We start from the raw sequence: 17,286 nt of genomic DNA, 5'->3' as shown, positions 1-17,286 counted from the left end.
GAACTGTGTGGGTACTTGGATGGGTAGGTCAGAGTAGTATCCAGGCATGTATTAGTAGATAAACTGGGTCTTTCTTCCTGTGTGTGGCAGCCACACCCAGAGCCATCTGTCCTGTCTCTTACAACCGCCTCCATCAACCCTATCCCTGTGCTCATATAGTAGGTGTAAGAACATGCACACAGCTCACAATGACCCCCGACCCCACAGCCAGGAACATAAACAAGAATCAAAATGTGTTTTGCTCAATTGTGAGAAAGCACAATGAGGGGAAGGGACTAGCAAAACATTAGTCATTAGCTTTAGTATCAGGCAGAATTAAACACTGCATCCATAAAGAAAAGCCAGGGAGAGAACATGTTTGAGTAATTCAAGTGGAAAGCAATCAAGGAAGACGCCTGGCATTAACTTCTGGAGTTACACACATCAACATGCAACTGCCACACATACAACACATGCACACACACACACAGAGTACATTGTAAATACTGGTGAGAAATGACTTTAAATTATATGAGTATTTTATAGGAGAGCAATGAGAAACAAGAGAGGATGGTGTCTACTATGGCATTTAGAGACAGAGAGGAAATGTGTGAGAAAATTTATACATAGACCTGGGGAAAGAAACACACAAAGCCAGTGTAGAGCCACCACCCCCCCCCCCCCAGGGAGAACTACAACCCCTGTAGGGGAGGACTACAGCCCCCTGTGGGGAAGGACTACAGCCCCCCTGGGGGAGGACTACAGCCCCCCTGGGGGAGGACTACAGCCCCCCTGGGGGAGGACTACAGCCCCCCCCTGGGGGAGCACTACAGCCAGTGTCTAAGGAACAGTGTTGTTGTGGTCACTATTCTTATTTTCTTAGAAAAACATCTCAGCATACACATACAAAACAATGCTTTAGAGAAACTAAACTAGGACTATCAAAGATTATGTGCAATTAGATAAATATAAATTTTAACTACATAAAAGCTACAGTAAAAGTTGTGATTCTAGGTGTAACCAGTACAAACTTAGAAATAAAATTAAAGTATTATCCACATTAATGTTAAAAGCAGACTATCTTAGTTAGGGTTTTACTGCTGTGAACAGACACCATGACCAAAGGAGTTTTTATAAGGACATTTAATTGGGGCTGGTTTACAGGTTCAGAGGTTCTGTCCATTATCATCAAGGTGGGAGCATGGCAGCATCCAGGCAGACATGGGGCTGGAAGAACTGAAAGCTCCACCTCTTGTTCTGAAGGCTGCTAGTGAAAGACTGTCTTCCAGGCAGCTAGGACTAAGATATTAAAGACCATACCCACAGTGACACACCTACTCCAACAAGGCCACACCTACTAATAGTGCCACTCCCTGAGCCAAGCATATACAAGCCATCACATATACAAAGCAGTGTGTCAGAAATGATCCCAAGTTACAGCTTTCCCAAGTGATTCAATTGTTTTTGTAGAAAACGAAGGGGGAAACAAATGGAAAATTCCTAGAGCTTAATTTTTATTTCCTTAAATCACTTTTTTAGAAGTGCAGCCGGGGGAATAAATATAAGATTTGTGTATGGAAATCTCTAACCTCTTCCTAGCCATAGCTAATTTTAAAGTTCAACTTTTAAAAATATTAAAAAGAACCGCCAAAACCCAGACCCAGAAAGACAAACATGGCATGTTGTCTCTCATACATGGATGCTATGGGGAATTTTAGGAAGATGGGATAGAATACAGGCAGTATGAAGGGGAGCAGAGTATGGTGGAGCATGAAGATTAGGTTGGGTAAGGGATGGAGAGGCAGGGTGCTGGAGGAAGAGTGGGGAAAATTATCTAAAGACCTTTGAAAATGGCATGTAGAGACCTGTTACTGTAAAACCTTAAAACACACACACATGCACACGTGCACACATGAAGGTTAAATGAAATTACCCTACAACAGGGAGCAATCCTTCTCCTAGACAGCATAGGGCTGGAGATGAAACAGAATCAAGGTGACTTTTTGCCACCTCTGCATTGTTTAGAATTTCAAAACGAAAATTTAATCATATATGAAGTACAAAGTTTTTAAACACCCCCAAAGACTAACGGGACAATCTTAGCAGTTTATTTACACATGCATATAGCTTCACATACCTTCTCAAGGATTTGAACATTTTCAACCTTATAAAATTACAAACGCATTTCAGCAACTATGGGGTGGTGTTGGAGCAGAGACCTCATGAACTCCTGATGGGGTAAGATCACAAACCTTATCATGAGCCTCTAGAAGGTTTAGGGTACCTGTGCAAGACTGTGGAGGGACAACAGCACACTCTCCATTAGGCTGCTTTCCCAGAAAATTCGCACATCTTTGATTGTAAGCAAACTTGAGGTCATTCCATTTCTCATCGTAACATTTCGGGAAGCGTCGGAAAGCCGAGATCACTACAGCTTCCTTCTGTACGTAGGATGTTTGGCTACTCGAAAGACCATCAAAATGGGATGGGATGTAATCACAGGCCCAAAGATTGAAATTTTTAGAAATGTGTTGCTTTTGATCTGGGGAGAATTTCTTGCGCCCCAAGCCCTGGGGAGGAGAAACAAGATTAGGAGAGAGATACACATGGTGACACCATTCTGAGGATTTCAATAAAACCAGCTAATGATGTGCATATATTTAAATGCACAGATAAGATAACCATTATAAAAGCCAATTGTTGAATTTCAAAAGTCAACAGCATCTTGGCAGCTCCTATCATGAGTCTCAACTTCCTTTCCATCAAGGGGACTGGATTAAGCACCCTCACATCCCAGGGTTACAGCACTCCTGGCTGCTTCTGAAGAACTAGCAGGTTGAATTATTTTCCAACACTGTGGTGTCTCCCAAAGGAGGCAGGTCTTCTGGTCTCTGCCCACAGGCTTGCTTGCTAACAGTCAGCACCTGTGAACCTGAGAATCAGCCCATATTCAGAATTGAACATTTGATTCATCGAAATGGGCTCGAAACTAAGAAAGAAAGTGAATGTTGGCACAAAGGACTGAAAAGGAACAGACAGACAGACAGACAGACAGACAGACAGACACCAGGTTATACAGTCTCTGAACCAACAAAATAAGGCTGCCTGCTCACAAGGGACTATCAACAAGGCGGCAGGCAACAGGGCCCTGGAGTAGGATGCTTGAATCAGAGTGAAAGAGTCAACAAAGCACCAAAGCCAGTATCTGCCTCCTTATATCAACCATATCAAATCCAACTAACTGGGGATGGAAAGTAGTGTGTGTGTGTGTGTGTGTGTGTGTGTGTGTGTGCAGGCATGCACCAAAATTATTCTAATCACATCTGAACTAAAGATGTATAGACTTTCATTATCATTATTCCCAAACAATATTAAAACTAATTGCACAGCATTTACACTACCTAGTAAGTAGACTAGAGGGTCTGTGTGGATAATGTGTGAATTTTATGCCATTGTCTATAAGAGACAAGCATCTGCTGATTTTGGCATCAATAGGGGATCCTAGAACCAATCTCCAGAGATATCCAGGAATGACAGGGGCACGAGATAAAGGAGGGGGAGGCTCTGAAGGGACAATGAGACGATATCAGTCACACAACATCTTTTTGAGAAGTTACCTGCAGATGCCCCAGCAAAATAGAAAGAAATAAACATTATATAAATGATCTAAGGAAGGACCGCAAGGAAAGTGGCTGGTAACAGAAGGGGTGGGGGTGGGACAGAAAGATCCTGGACAAGGAAAGGGAGGAGACAAGAGGGGAGGGAGGGAGAGAGGAAAAGGGAGACTGGAGGGAAGTTTCAGGATTTTAACCAGACCAGAGAAACCAGGACTGGAGGCTGAGCTGCAGATAAAAGCCCCTTTAGGGCTCATGCAGTGACTGGGAGAAGCCAGTCAGGGCCACCACCCTATCAGCCCCAGGAAGAAAAGAACAGAGAAGGGCACTCAAGAAGGGGCCCCTTTTATCCTAGGGAAGTCTGCAGGGCCTGTTTGGCTTCTTGGGGTTTTTGGTTGTTTGGTTGTTTTGTTGTTGTTTTGGTTTGGTTTTTGTTCTGATCCAGAGAGAAGTGTCTTGGTAGCATACATTTTAAAAATTTGTATTGAAAGTTAACTATTATCAAAAAGTCAGTAGAAGTCAGAATATGCAAATAGAATAAGAAACCAAAGAAAGAAAGAAAGAAAGAAAGAAAGAAAGAAAGAAAGAAAGAAAGAAAGAACATGGCAGATGCATATAGAAAGTGAGTGGCAGGCATAAAGCCAAAGCTGTCATGATAATGTGAATGGTACAAAATCCTATGTGGAGAAACGGTGACTCTTGGGTATTGTTTTTTGTTTGTTTTGTTTTGTTTAAACTGGGCTACACCCTGCTTATAATGGAAGATAAACCCAAAACAAAATGACTAAAGTTCATGACAACACAAATGAGATGTCTATGTCATGCCCCCTCCCACCAAGACTCAAGGACAGTTGTGGAAGAGGAAGCAGAAAGACTGTAAGAGCCAGAGGTCACAGAGGGCTGGAGGAAAGTGTGTTCAGAACCGGATGGGACTCTTACACTGAGGAACATGCAGCTGCTGCGGCTGCCTGTATATGACTCGGACAACATCAAGCCAGGCAGGCAACAGTCTTTCGTGGAGTAGGGAGAGGCTCATAAGCCCAGCCCTCTGCTGGGGACTTATAAAGACTTGATGACTTCTGACAGAGGGGGAGTCGTTTTCATGGTGGGTGTGACCCGTGGTAGGTGAAAAACTCCACTGGATGCCCCCACAGTATGAGTATGCAAGTCTTGGTGGGTTATTTTTTTATAAAAAGAAATGAAGTTCGGAACTGGTGGGGACACAGGATGGATCTGGGAGAAATTAGGAGAAAGAATGAGGTGAATATAATCAAAACACACTGTATGTGTCTATAAAGTGCTCAAAGAATTAGTAAAAATATTTTTTTTAATTCATGAAGATGAAGGAATGATGCTTCAAAGTGTACCATGTTGCGTGGCTAAAAGCAACACAGAGGCTGAGAGACACTCCCAGTGGAAAGTGGCGAAGTCACTGAGATAAAAATAAAGCAATCATGAATCTTTATGCAACAAGACATGATACCAAACAATTTAAGGCAAAACCCAAAAAAATGTTGACATTTAAGAGTAACTCTCAGAAATTGGCAGACCAAGACAAAGGGTAAGAAATATTTTACAACATAATTAGCAGTCCTCAGTCAATAATTTTGCAATTAAACGGGGGACTATATAATCTTTTTATCACTAATGAGACACTTTAAAATTAATCACATGCAAAAATAATCTCTATCACTCAAAAAGTCAAAATCGCAGAGTGCCCTCCATAAAATTAATGGAACATCAAAATCAGTCATCAGCAACAAATTCATAGCCTAACAAATTCTAGCAACATCAGAAATTCAAGGAATCTTCCAAGGAGCTCTCAGTTAAAAGGGAAATTAAAAATTAAATAAAGACTATTTGGAGGCAAATACTAATGAGACCTTAATTAGGTCTGATTAATACTGATTTTAATGTGTTTGCCTAAAATGTTACTTGTCCTTTTATTTGCTCATTCCGACTGGCAATATTTTCCTAATAGTTACCTTCAAATGTAGATGTTTAAGAAGTGTATTAACAAGGTTATACACTAGATAGAAAAACAACCCCCTGCAGATTTCCCCCAAAATAAAGCGACACCTTCAGAGAGCTTACATTGTTCAGTTCATGGAACACTATTAGAATCACTGGCCTATCTCCCTAATAGCCAAAACAACTCAAGAATATTTGCAGTCTTAATAATCTTATTAACAAAAACTACAAGTATTTGAATTCAACAGTCAACTGAAGCAATTTTAAAGACTAGACAAGTAAGGGTACTTTGATATTACACCAGTAAGTTTGAAATGGATGTGAAAATTTTTCAGCAAACACATCATTAAACTCCATACAATAAGAAGCAGAAGTTTTGAGGTTGAATAAACTGACTAATAGTGGAGGTAAAATTCAAAAAGCCTGTCCTAAAAAAAAAAAACATATCAAACCTAAGTCATTTCATAGACAAAATTATTTAGCCAGGGCCTCCTGTAGAGTAGGCAAGCACTCACACTGAACCACCCACACTGGCTTGGGTCCCGTGGGCAAGTTCTATCAGACTGTCATGAGCTGAAAATCCAAATGTTAAGGTGATGTAAGCTATTCTAGAACGCAGAGAAAGGTGGGAAGCCTCACCGGCTAAGATGCACCTGTCCAAGTCTTCTTGTGTTGTTAACATTAAGATGCATACTTGAGTGGGTATCTAGACCCTGATAAGCAGCTAATTTCCCACGTGGGAAAGTGGGAAAGATGGAAGTAAGGCTGGAAATCTTATCTGTAAGTTTATATAGATCTGTGTTGACTCTTTTTTAAAAAAAAAAGTTTGTTTACTTATTTATTTGTGTATGTGAGCCCGTGTGTGTGTGTGTGTGTGTGTGTGTGTGTGTGTGTGTGTGTGTGTACTTCAGGAGCTTGTTTTCTTTTTCCAGTGTATAGATCCCACAGATCAAACTCAGGTCTTCAGGCTCAGAAACAAGCACCCACTGAGTCATCTCATTTGGCTTTTGATGGACATACATTACTGTAGCAATCTAGGAAACTCGTTAAGCAGGCTAGAGAGCTGGCTCAGCAGTTAAAGAGTACTTGTTGCTCTTACAGAGGACCTAGATTTGGTTCCCAGAACCCACATGATGGCTCACAGTCATCTCTAACTCCAATTCTAGAGTATCCAAATCCTCCTTATGACCTCCATGAGCACCAGTCATGCACATGGTGATGTGGTACACAGACATGCATGCAGGCAAAACATTCATACACAGAGAAAAATAAACATTTTATTATTAAGTAAAACATAAAGCCATCCTCTTGAAGAGGGCAGGGTGGATGTTTTGAGTCTCTATTCAATATTCTGCCAAAGGATAGAAGGTTTTTAGGTTAAGTTACCAGTTTTATTTGGAGGAAAAGGTTTCTCTGGGCTCATTTCTAAATCAAGGATGAGAGTAATTCGCCCATAGGAGTGTTATGGGGCTTAAACAAGATCATATGAAGCACTGGTACACACTCATGGTTTAATAAAGAAAGGATGTTGCCAACAGCACCTTTGTCATGTGGATTTTCAAGTTTTATAAGTGCTCTGTTCTAGAAGCTCACCTGACACATTCTTCAACCTAAGGTACACTAACCTGTGATGGACAGTATAGAAGCCCCAGACCACTAGTTACTGAGCACTTAAATGTGAGCAGTTTAAATTGAGATTAGTAGCTCATAAAGCAGATTTTTTTAAGTTAATTTGAAAAGGGAGATGTAAAATAGCTGATTAATAATTTTTATGAAGCAAATGAGATTCCTCAACAGGTAAAGGTTCTTGTCAACTTAGCCTGAAGATCTAAATTCCATCCCTATAGCCTACATGATGGAAGGAGAGAGCCAATGCCTGCAAGTTGTCTTCTGACCTTCACCCATGCCCACATGCACTTACACATGTACACACACACACACACACACACACACACATACACACACACACACACACACATACACAAAGTAAATGTAAAAGTTAAATTGTTTTAAAACTTAAGAATTTGTTAAAATATTGTATGTGGATTGCTCTATTATATGTATTACATGTTGAATTGATAATCTGGAGGAACTATTATGTTAAATAATATGAAGGTATGAAATTCTCAAACAATTAAAAAATGCAATTCAATTTTTTTTAAAAGAAAAAGGACGTTTCTGACCTGCCTGACCTCACTTGGCGACACACTACACTGCAGAGCACTAAATTTGTCCAATGGTGTCCCGTGTGGCTAGCTGGAATGTGTGACCCAACCCCAATGACAGAGCCTCACAAGAAACTAAGATAGGAAATACTGTATACCTGGCAACAGTCCAAGAAAAGGGCAAAATTGTAAGTGTGAAGTTTTTATGGGTGTCACTTTCATAGCACCATAAAGCTGAAACTTTTTAAGTAGACCATCTGTTTTATTAATTTTACCTGTTTTTTAACTGTTCCGGTCACTACTAGAAATTTGAAAACTGTAGTTTCGACTTGTGTTATATTTCTACATCCAATGCTATATTAATTAAACTGTTAACAAGTACCGTCAAAACTTAAGCTCTCCTGTGTCAGGGAACTCGCCACCCCTAGAGGAACAACTTTAGGAATCCCACAAGAGACAGTTTGGGAGAGGACACTTTTGTAACCAGGGTGTATGAAGTCAGAAGCCTGGTGCCTGCTTGAAAACCTCCACCCAACTCTGAGAGTTTCAAGAGGTAGCTTTTGTTTTGCGACTGTTCCTGAGTCTTGTGGAAGACACCAGGTTGTTTTGACATTGCTCCTGTCTTGTGGAACACACGTGTCTCTATAATCTGTGCCCGGTAGAAATCAAGAGAATGTTCCCCATTCTACTGTTTGCCTGCTTGCGGTGCTGGCGATGGGATACTGTGCCTCTACATGCTGGGTAAGTAAGTGCTCTACCACTGAGCTACACCTGCTCTACTAGCTTGTAAAGAAGTACTCACAGAGTCAAAGTAGTATCCAGAGTTCTGAAAACTGTGGCGGTTGTCATGGTCAGAGAAAGGAAAGTTTTTGTTCGATGCTTGCTGGAGAAGAATGAGGAGAGAGATAAAAAGCGCATGTCAGAACTGCGAGATGCTCTCAGAACTGAGGCACAATGAAGGCTTGGGACAAAGGAAACTCTCAGTGAGGCTAATGAAGTCTATCACCAGCACCAAGCACAGGATATGGACACAGGCATGCGAGGGGCTTCCAAACAATGCTATTACCAAATCCCTGAAGTCAGGGGTGGGGGTGGGAGGGACATCTATTTCAAAATGTCTATGGAGGCAAGGATGCAAAGGTGCATTTGCACACAGAACCAAATGCTGGCAAGGACCTTTGACAGCATGGGGGCCAACTAACAAGGTCAGCAGAAACCAAATCCTGGAAACCTGGTCTGATCCTACAAGGGCTGAGGCTGGGTTCCCAGAAGCCTGGAGCCCGAGTCGAGGCCCACAGTGGGTGCAGTTGAGATTGATATTCAAACCATTATCCTTCTTCACACTACTGAGGCTGGGACAGCACCTCCGGAGCTGGCTAGGGAGGCAGACCGTGGCTGTTAATGACTAAAAGTTCCTGTGGAGAATCCCAGCTCATTGTCTGGACCAGGGCAAATGAGTAAGCTATATGGCCAAAATGGCACCTCCTCGGAGAGCCCTGATGCATCTCACCTTCTCCCGGATTTTGTAGATTGGTGGCAGCTTCCTCTCTGCCTGCTCAGACAAGCGTGGACAGTGGATTTCCTTCAGGAAAGTACTCGTGATGGATTCCGGTGTCTTCTCCAGCAGACCAATGTGAGTGAACTGGAAACACAACATGTGTCTTGATTAGCATCAGATACAGCTGAATCTGTGTGCCAAATACAGGCTTCCCCTGCAACATGGTTAAATCACATTTTGGGCACTACTTTCATGCTCAGGAAATGGTAAAAAAAAAAAAAAAAAAAAAAAAAAAACAAAACAAAACATGTAACTTTGTAGTATTCCTTCCAAGCAAACATTCAAGATATAGGGACCTCTTCCTATTTAAGGTCTTAAGGAGCCTTGACTGTTTCCACATTCTAGCAAAGAGATGACAGAACCATGTGGTCTGTGGTCTGAGGTCTTCATCTGCTGGGGAGCCCTGGTATGGGAGCCTAGCATTCAGCCCATGTTCTAAGGACTGGATCCACCTAGAGGTTGCCAAGCATGCGAGACTAACTGGCCAACAAGCCCCCTAAAGAATCTTCCTGTCTCGGCTTCCATCTCACCACCACTGGGATTACAACAGTATGCCACTATTCCCAGCTTTGTATGTGGGTTTCAAGGCAAGTGTTTTACCAACTAAACCATCTCCCCACCCATGTCTTCCCTTTTGAAGTATAAAGACATTGGTTAATTCTCTAATTATCTCTCCATTCTCCCAAGTTAAGATGCAACTGGGCATTCAGGTGGCTTTTGATTGGCATCTGTTCAAGAGTGTGGCGAGCAGTTGGGTTGAGAGGTTGTATTATAAATCCTACGCGTGTCATAGGTGTTATCTCCAGCCATGAAGAAGGTAAAAGATACATAGGACTTGACGCAGTGGGCAGAAGAAAGAAACACAATCAAGTGTTGTTGAGAGGAGGGTCATAAGGGTCCGTTTTATGTTTAGAAATTGTGGTACTGATAATAGCATGATATCTGATATGAATCAGCAAGATATGACTGACACCAGGCCTCAGCACAAAATGAGTGACATTGGATGACCTGGGAACCCCAGGACAGATCATGCATATGATCTGTCATGAAACTCTGTCTGGCAGAGTGCCAATTTCATGTGGGTTCTGTATAAATGGGCCTTGATGTCAAAAGCCTGAGTCTTTGCCTTCTCCAAGCTGCCTGTGTATTTTTGTTTGTAAGCACATGTGTCACTTGGCTGTATGTGGTTATGTATGCACCAATTTGTGCCTGGGTACCTGTCAGGAGCTCCCTACCTAGTATATGAAGCATGTCCTAATCAGTTTACACCTTCCTAAATTCCCTTTCACCTCCCAGGTGCCTGTGACCCTCCTCCTTTTCTGTATTGGAGTTTGAAACTCACAGGTGTATAATCCAGCACAGCAGATGTGGAGAGATAACCTGTGCACACAAAACAATATGTAACTTACAAGAACACAGTATGATTAAATACCAGCAAATATGTCTCAGTGGCTACCCATGGGCTGAGAAGAAGGATGAAACCAACGATAACAAAACCATGAGCCTCCATGGGTGCAGACCCTCCTGTAGAAATGTAAGGAACTGCCCATGGGACCCCAGTGAGTTTGTTCCTCATGAGACTTGTAATATATATTCCTGATGTAAAAAACAAAACAAAACAAAAAACGATAAAGAAAAATGTAGGGAAAGAGCCAACTCTAGTGGCTCAAGCCTGAAACCCACTACACAGGACACTGAGACAGGAAGATTTCAAGTTCAAGGCCTGCCTGAGCAACTCAGTATGAGTCTGGGTCAAAATAAAAAAAAAAAAAAAAAAAAAAAAAAAAACTAATCAAGCAAGTGAAGGATCTATATGACAAGAACTTCACATCTCTGAAGAAGAAAATTGATCTAGAGGAAGAAAGAAGATCTCAGAAGGTGAAAAGTTCTCCCATGCTCATGAATTAGAAGGATCAACATAGTAAAAATGGCCATCTTGCCTAAAGAAATCTTCAGGTTCAATGCAATCCCATCAAAATTCTAACTCAATTCTTTATAGAGTTAGAAAGAGCAATTTGTAAATTCATTTGGAATAATAAAAAATCCAGGATAGCAAAAACTATTCTCAACAATAAAAAAACTTCCAGGGGAATCACAGATCAATTGTGATAAAAACTGCATGGTATTTTTACAGAGACAAGCAGGTAGATCAATGGAATAGAATTGATGACCCAGAAAAGAACCCATACACCTTTGGTCACTTGATCATTGACAAAGGAGCTAAAATCATTCAACGGAAAAAGAACAGCCTCTTCAACAAATGGTGCTGGTTCAACTGGCAGTCAGCATGTAGAAGAATGTAAATCGATCCTTTCTTATCTCCCAGTGGATCAAAGACCTCCACATAAAACCAGGTACACTGAAACTAATAGAACAGAAAGCAGGGAAGAGCTTAGAACACATAGACACAAGAGAAAATTTCCTGAACAGAACACCAATGGCTTATACTCTAAGATCAAAATTGAAAAAATAGAACCTCATGAAATTGAAAAGCTTCTGAAAGGCTAAGGACACTGTCTAAAAGACAAAATGGCAACCAACAGATTGGGGAAAGATCTTGACCAGTCTTACATCTGATAAAGGGTTAGTATCCAATATATACAAAGAACTCAAGAAGTTAGACTCTAGAGAATCAAATAATCCTATTAAAAATTGGGGTACAGAACTAAACAAAGAATTCTTAACTGAGGAATAGCAAATGGCTAAGAAGAAAAAATGCTCAACATAAAAAAGGGGGGGGGGAAGCTGGGATATACCTCAATGGTAGAGTTCAATCCTCAGTACCACAAAACAAGTAGAGGGAATAACATTCTCCCCAAATCTTTACCCCACCCCTCACCCTTTAGCTCTTGAAAACTAGCATAACATCCTGATATGGATATACAACTCTGGTAGTTTGCACACTTTGTATCATACAGATAAAATGCATTCGTAATTTGAGAAATGACATGTGGCCATGTTAGGTATGATCGATGTCACTTCTAGACACTGAATACCTTTTTATTTATCACAAAGTGTTTGTTGTCCTCTTCCTCCCTCCTTGTGGCCTGTACTACGACCCCAGATCACAACACTGACTGAGCCCTTGTGTGTTTTCTATGAAGGGAACAGATACTGCTTTACAGGAAACAGGTCACACAGTCCATGTTCTATACCTTGCTTTTCTCACTAACATACACTGCAATATTCCCCACCAACTTACATATACTTTTAAGGAGCTTTGTATTAAATGTTAAAGCATTATCAAACAATTACTGTTCACATGTGTGAATGTTCATCTTGAAGCTACAGGTTAGCCACCGGTATTACTCTTCAGGATTTGTCATTTTGATTTCTGAGGCAGAATATCTACCTGGGACTCAGGGCCTGCCAAGTAAGGATAGACTGGCTGACCAGTAAGCCTCCAGAATCCGCCTGTCTCCACCTCCCCGGTGCTCGGCTACAACCAAACCCACTTGTTATTGTGAGATGCAGGAAGCAAACGTGGGTCCTCACTCTTGCAAGGAAAATTCTTTGTTGAATGAGCTATTGCCGAAGGCCCTAAACAATTTTAATTGTTTACTTATTGTTACTATGTGCGTATGTAAAGTGCACATGTGTGGAGGTCAGAGAACAACTCTGTGAAGTTGGCTGTCTTCTTCAACCTTGACAGGAGTCTAGGGATTGAACTCGAGTGGTCAGCTTGCATGGTAACTGCCTTTACCTGCTGGCCCCTGAACAGCCACCTTTAAAGATGAATACAAAATAAGAGCAATTGGGCTCCAGGTACTCTCTCTATTCTCCCTCCACCCAGCTAAGTGGCAATCCTCTTGGGATAAGCCTGGAGACCAGGCTGGTGGGGCGGCTACTCCAGTGGCAGGAAGGACGGCTCGCACCAGCTCACAACTGACTTGAATTCATTGGTATTCTGCGAGTCTGTGGACTAAATCACTGTCAGAAAATATGGCTCTAGCATTTTAATTTCACTCTTTTAAAATATCTATTTAATGGCTATACCATGGTAGCTGTGAAATAAACCCTTCTGTTAGATAGTGTAACCGTGAAATACAGCTTTTTAACTAGTTGGTGGTGAGATCTTTGCTGCCTTCCATCACTCGGTGACTGAAATATTAAATAGGAAAATGAAAGTAAGTGGGGGGAAAAAAACCTTTCCTGCCCAGCAACAGCCAGATTACAACCAGCAAGGTCAACTGCAAAATGACTGTCACCTCTAATGGGACAATTACTGTCCTCGCAGATGGGCTGCAGCTGACTCACAGCCAACCATTTCTTTAATTTTCTCAGTTCATCCAAAGTTCCTCCCGGAAGCTTCAGGGTCAGCACTATTCTGTTTGTGCTCTTAGGTACTGACGGCAGAGAGGACTTTTGCCAGAGGCTCAAGTTTAGCTAAGGTGTGGATGAAGAGTGTCTCTCCTTCTCACTCCTGAGCACCAGGCTGCCCTGCTGGGCCTATGACTAGAAGATGACATGAAATATCTACCCACGATCTGTGGATTCTCACTTTATCTATTATAACCGAACTTGAGGTAAAATAACTTGAGTTCACCTGAAATGTCAATGTAGTTCATTTAAAAAAAAAAAAAAAAAAAAAAAAAAGCAAAACTCCCTTGTAGCTTTATTGGCTATGTGAACCCACGAACCTGCAAGGATCCTAGGAAAAATATTGTTTTCTTGATAAAGGGGGCAGCCTGAGAAGACAGATACCTTCTGTACTGTTGTCCTTTGATCTTCTTGTTCCCTGCCTGGAGTGCATGTAGACTCCCTACAACACGGTAAAGACAAACCCTGCAGTGAAAACAGCTGAAGGAAGGCTGGCAAGAACCCAGAGTTCTGAGAGCTCCCTGGCGCAGAGTCCCACCCCTAACCTGCCTGCTTCTGAACTTTGTTGCTATTTAAGGAAAAGCATAAATGTGTCTGCCCCACATCCTGCCATGCTAGTCACCAAAGCCTAAACCCAAGGCTTGCTAGACAAATATCTCACCAATAAGCTATCTCTCCAGCCCTGGAGTCAGCTTTTTAGTCAGTCAAACATCCACCCTAACTGACATTTAGATGACAGAAACATGAAGGTATTTAATGTGGGAAACAAGTTTCTCATCATGAGCCATTACAAGAATGTGGTTGAGATAGCAGAGACAGACAAATCTCAGTAAGTTTGAGGCTGCTTGGACTATATAGCGAGTTCTAGGCCAGCCAGGGTTACATATAAAACCCTTTCTCAAAAATAAAATAAAATAAAATAAAATAAAATTAAAATGTGGCTGACCCTGTTTCCCATTTGGTTTTGGCCCCAAGGGAACTCAGATTCTAATATGTTTCCCAGTCTCAGCATTATTATTACTATTACTATTATTATTACAGCATTTATACTCATAAATTTTATTTTACTTTATTAGACTTCTCTGTTTTATTGTATATTCTCTACAGATTACTTTTGATCTTAATGAACTAAAGTAAAGGTGTTTTCTCTGTATGTGTGTGTGTGTGTGTTCATGAATATGAGATACACACATACTATAGTCATGAAGGGTTGATTGGATAGTCTTCTTTCTTTGTCCTATTGATTAAATTATCTTGTTAGTCTCACATCAGCTCTATCATTTTGGTATATTTTATTTTACATTTTTAAAGGTTAAAATTAGACAAAACTTGTTTTCTTTAGTCTGAGGTGATACTGAAGAGTTTGCAATCGGTGCTGTAAATTCTAAAGGCCCAAATTCCCAACATCTCTTTCCATTCCCTTTTTCTTTTAAACAAACACAAAGCTCAGTTTGAGGGCTAGAGATATGACTGATTAAAGATCCTAGCTTTTGCCTTGCAAGCTTGAGAACCAGATCCCCAACACCCACATTAAAGCCAGGCTGGAGTGTCAGCCCACTTCTGTCCCAGCACTCAAGAGATGGAGTCCCCAGAGCAAGATGACTGGTTAAAACAACCCAATCAGCCAGCTCTGGACACAAGAGAGAGAGGTTATCTCAGTGTATAAGGCAAAGAGTTACTGAGGCAGATTCTTGACTTCATTCTTGGGTCCCCCCAACAGCACCTAACCACACACATAAACATGCTTATATACTACTCACATACGCATGCAAAGCACCCACAAATCTTCCCCCAACCCTGGCATGCTATTGCCTTAAATCTTTGAACACAAATCGTTTCTCAGAGTCTGCCTCTCGTTTTGAGAGTGGAAGACAACACGGGGGTTCCCCCTTTGTGAACAAGTTGTAGGAACTAGACATGGAAAGATGACAGTACATGACATGTGGCTTATTAAAGAGCAGGTGAGAAGTCCCTGGGCTAAGATGCAAATGTCTCCAAAATGTCTTCCTGACTGGGCTGTCTGTGATATCAATAAACAGGAGTCAGTCTTTCCAGGAGGACAATTTGAGCCCAGCAGTCTGAGGGGTGATGGAAACAGGTAATGACTGTTAGGCTAACAGATAAACGACTCCTAGGCTCTGTCCATTTCCTAGTTTGGTGCTGGGCTTTGTTGGGAATTTAAGAATACTTCAACGGGGCCGGAAAGATGGCTCAGCAGTTAAGAGCACTGACTCCTCTTTCAGAGGTCCTGAGTTCAGTTCCCAGCAACCGCATGGTGGTTCACAAGCATCTGTGATGAAATTCGATGCTGCCTTCTGGTGAGTCTTGAATCTGATGCTCTCTTCTGGTGTGACTGAAGACAGCATAAAGCAAATAAATAAATCTTTTTTAAAAAAGACTACTTCAACAAATACTGATAGTGCCTCCTGCACTAGATCCTAGACTAGGTACTGATGGAGCACCACTAACAAAGGCCCCATGGAACTCATGATCTAGGAAGAAGAGACAGCTCACCATATAGTGAGGAATGTAGAATTAGAAGACAGGTGTGCAAAAATGGGTCAGGCAGAGCAGGTGTCAGTTCCTACCCATTGAGTATCCCCCATGCCTCCCTTCTTTCTTTCTATCCTTCCTCTTTTTTTTTTTTTTTTTTTTTTTTTTTTTTTTTTTTTTCTGAGTCTGTGTATTGTTAAGTAGCCTGGGATGTCCTAGAGCTCTCAATCCTCCTACTCCAGCCTCCCAAATACTTAAATTTCAGGCTTGGACTGCCTCCCTCAATTCACACGCATTCATTCGATCCTCAAAAGAACACTGAGCTTCCCTCTTGAGAGATGAAGAGACAAGGCCAAAGGTCATTTCAAAGTTCATGCTACCAGAGAAAGCAGAAGGGAATCCAGCTCAGATCTGTGCTCGCAACAACAGCCACATTTTATGAGGAAGCTTCTAGGAGTGCATCTTCCTTACCCATCTTCCGGCCTTATTCAAAGGTGGGTTGAAACGCCTTCCTTTGGTCATTCTCTCCAAGGAGCTGGTTGTACTGAGGTTGACTCCCTCAGCTGTCTGTAGCCTTCCAAGCTTATGACATCTGTAGAGCTTCCCCACCCCTTGCCCCTGATCTCCTCAGTTGTTGCCTGGGAAGGGAGGTGAAGAAAGCTCACTACTGTCATGTAATGGAAGCTCATGTCACAATGGGCAGAGCCTTCTAAGCCCCAAGAGAGGGTTTTGCCATGTGTTCCTTGCATCAGATTCTCCAAGCATATGCAGAATTCTAACCACTAGATTCTGGCTTAAGAAGTCTCAAAACCAGCCTGAGAGGCGAGGACAAGAAGATGCTGGAAACACAGCAAACATTTTGCACCCTTCTGGACCCAGAATTTGCATTAATGTCCTCATGGCAACCATCTGTTTCAGTCTCTTAGTTTTCAGAAAATGAACCAGAGTCCTGCTCTGGAGCTGACCTTGTTCACATCAGCAATGCTACTGTACCAAGACCAAAGCAGCCTCTTTTCCTTCCATATGTTCTCTGTGTCCCAGCTCAGACCTAATCTCCTACTCCTGGGCTAACTCACCTGCCTGGCATAGCACAGACACCACAAGGAGAGAGCATTTGGGCATACCTATGTATTCTAAACTAAACTTCTTTCCCTATTTTTCCTTTGTTTATTCTCCACCCGGGTCA

General features: G+C 41.8%; 1 protein-coding gene across 1 annotated transcript; it reads right to left on the bottom strand.

Moving 5' to 3' along the window:
• Positions 1–2,165: 2,165 nt before the first annotated feature.
• Positions 2,166–16,622, bottom strand: TEX36 (testis expressed 36; the record flags this gene model as incomplete). The annotated part of the gene is made up of 4 exons (XM_080912987.1): positions 2,166–2,549; positions 8,532–8,612; positions 9,240–9,371; positions 16,572–16,622. 4 exons carry the CDS (start codon positions 16,620–16,622, stop codon positions 2,166–2,168), a joined length of 648 nt encoding a protein of 215 aa, XP_080769113.1.
• Positions 16,623–17,286: the final 664 nt, after the last annotated feature.

The sequence above is a fragment of the Micromys minutus genome, assembly GCF_963924665.1.
Source record: "Micromys minutus genome assembly, chromosome: 2".
Taxonomy (NCBI): domain Eukaryota; kingdom Metazoa; phylum Chordata; class Mammalia; order Rodentia; family Muridae; genus Micromys; species Micromys minutus.
The sequence above is the reverse complement of the archived record's forward strand: the minus strand, read 5'-3'. Positions and strand labels throughout refer to the sequence as shown.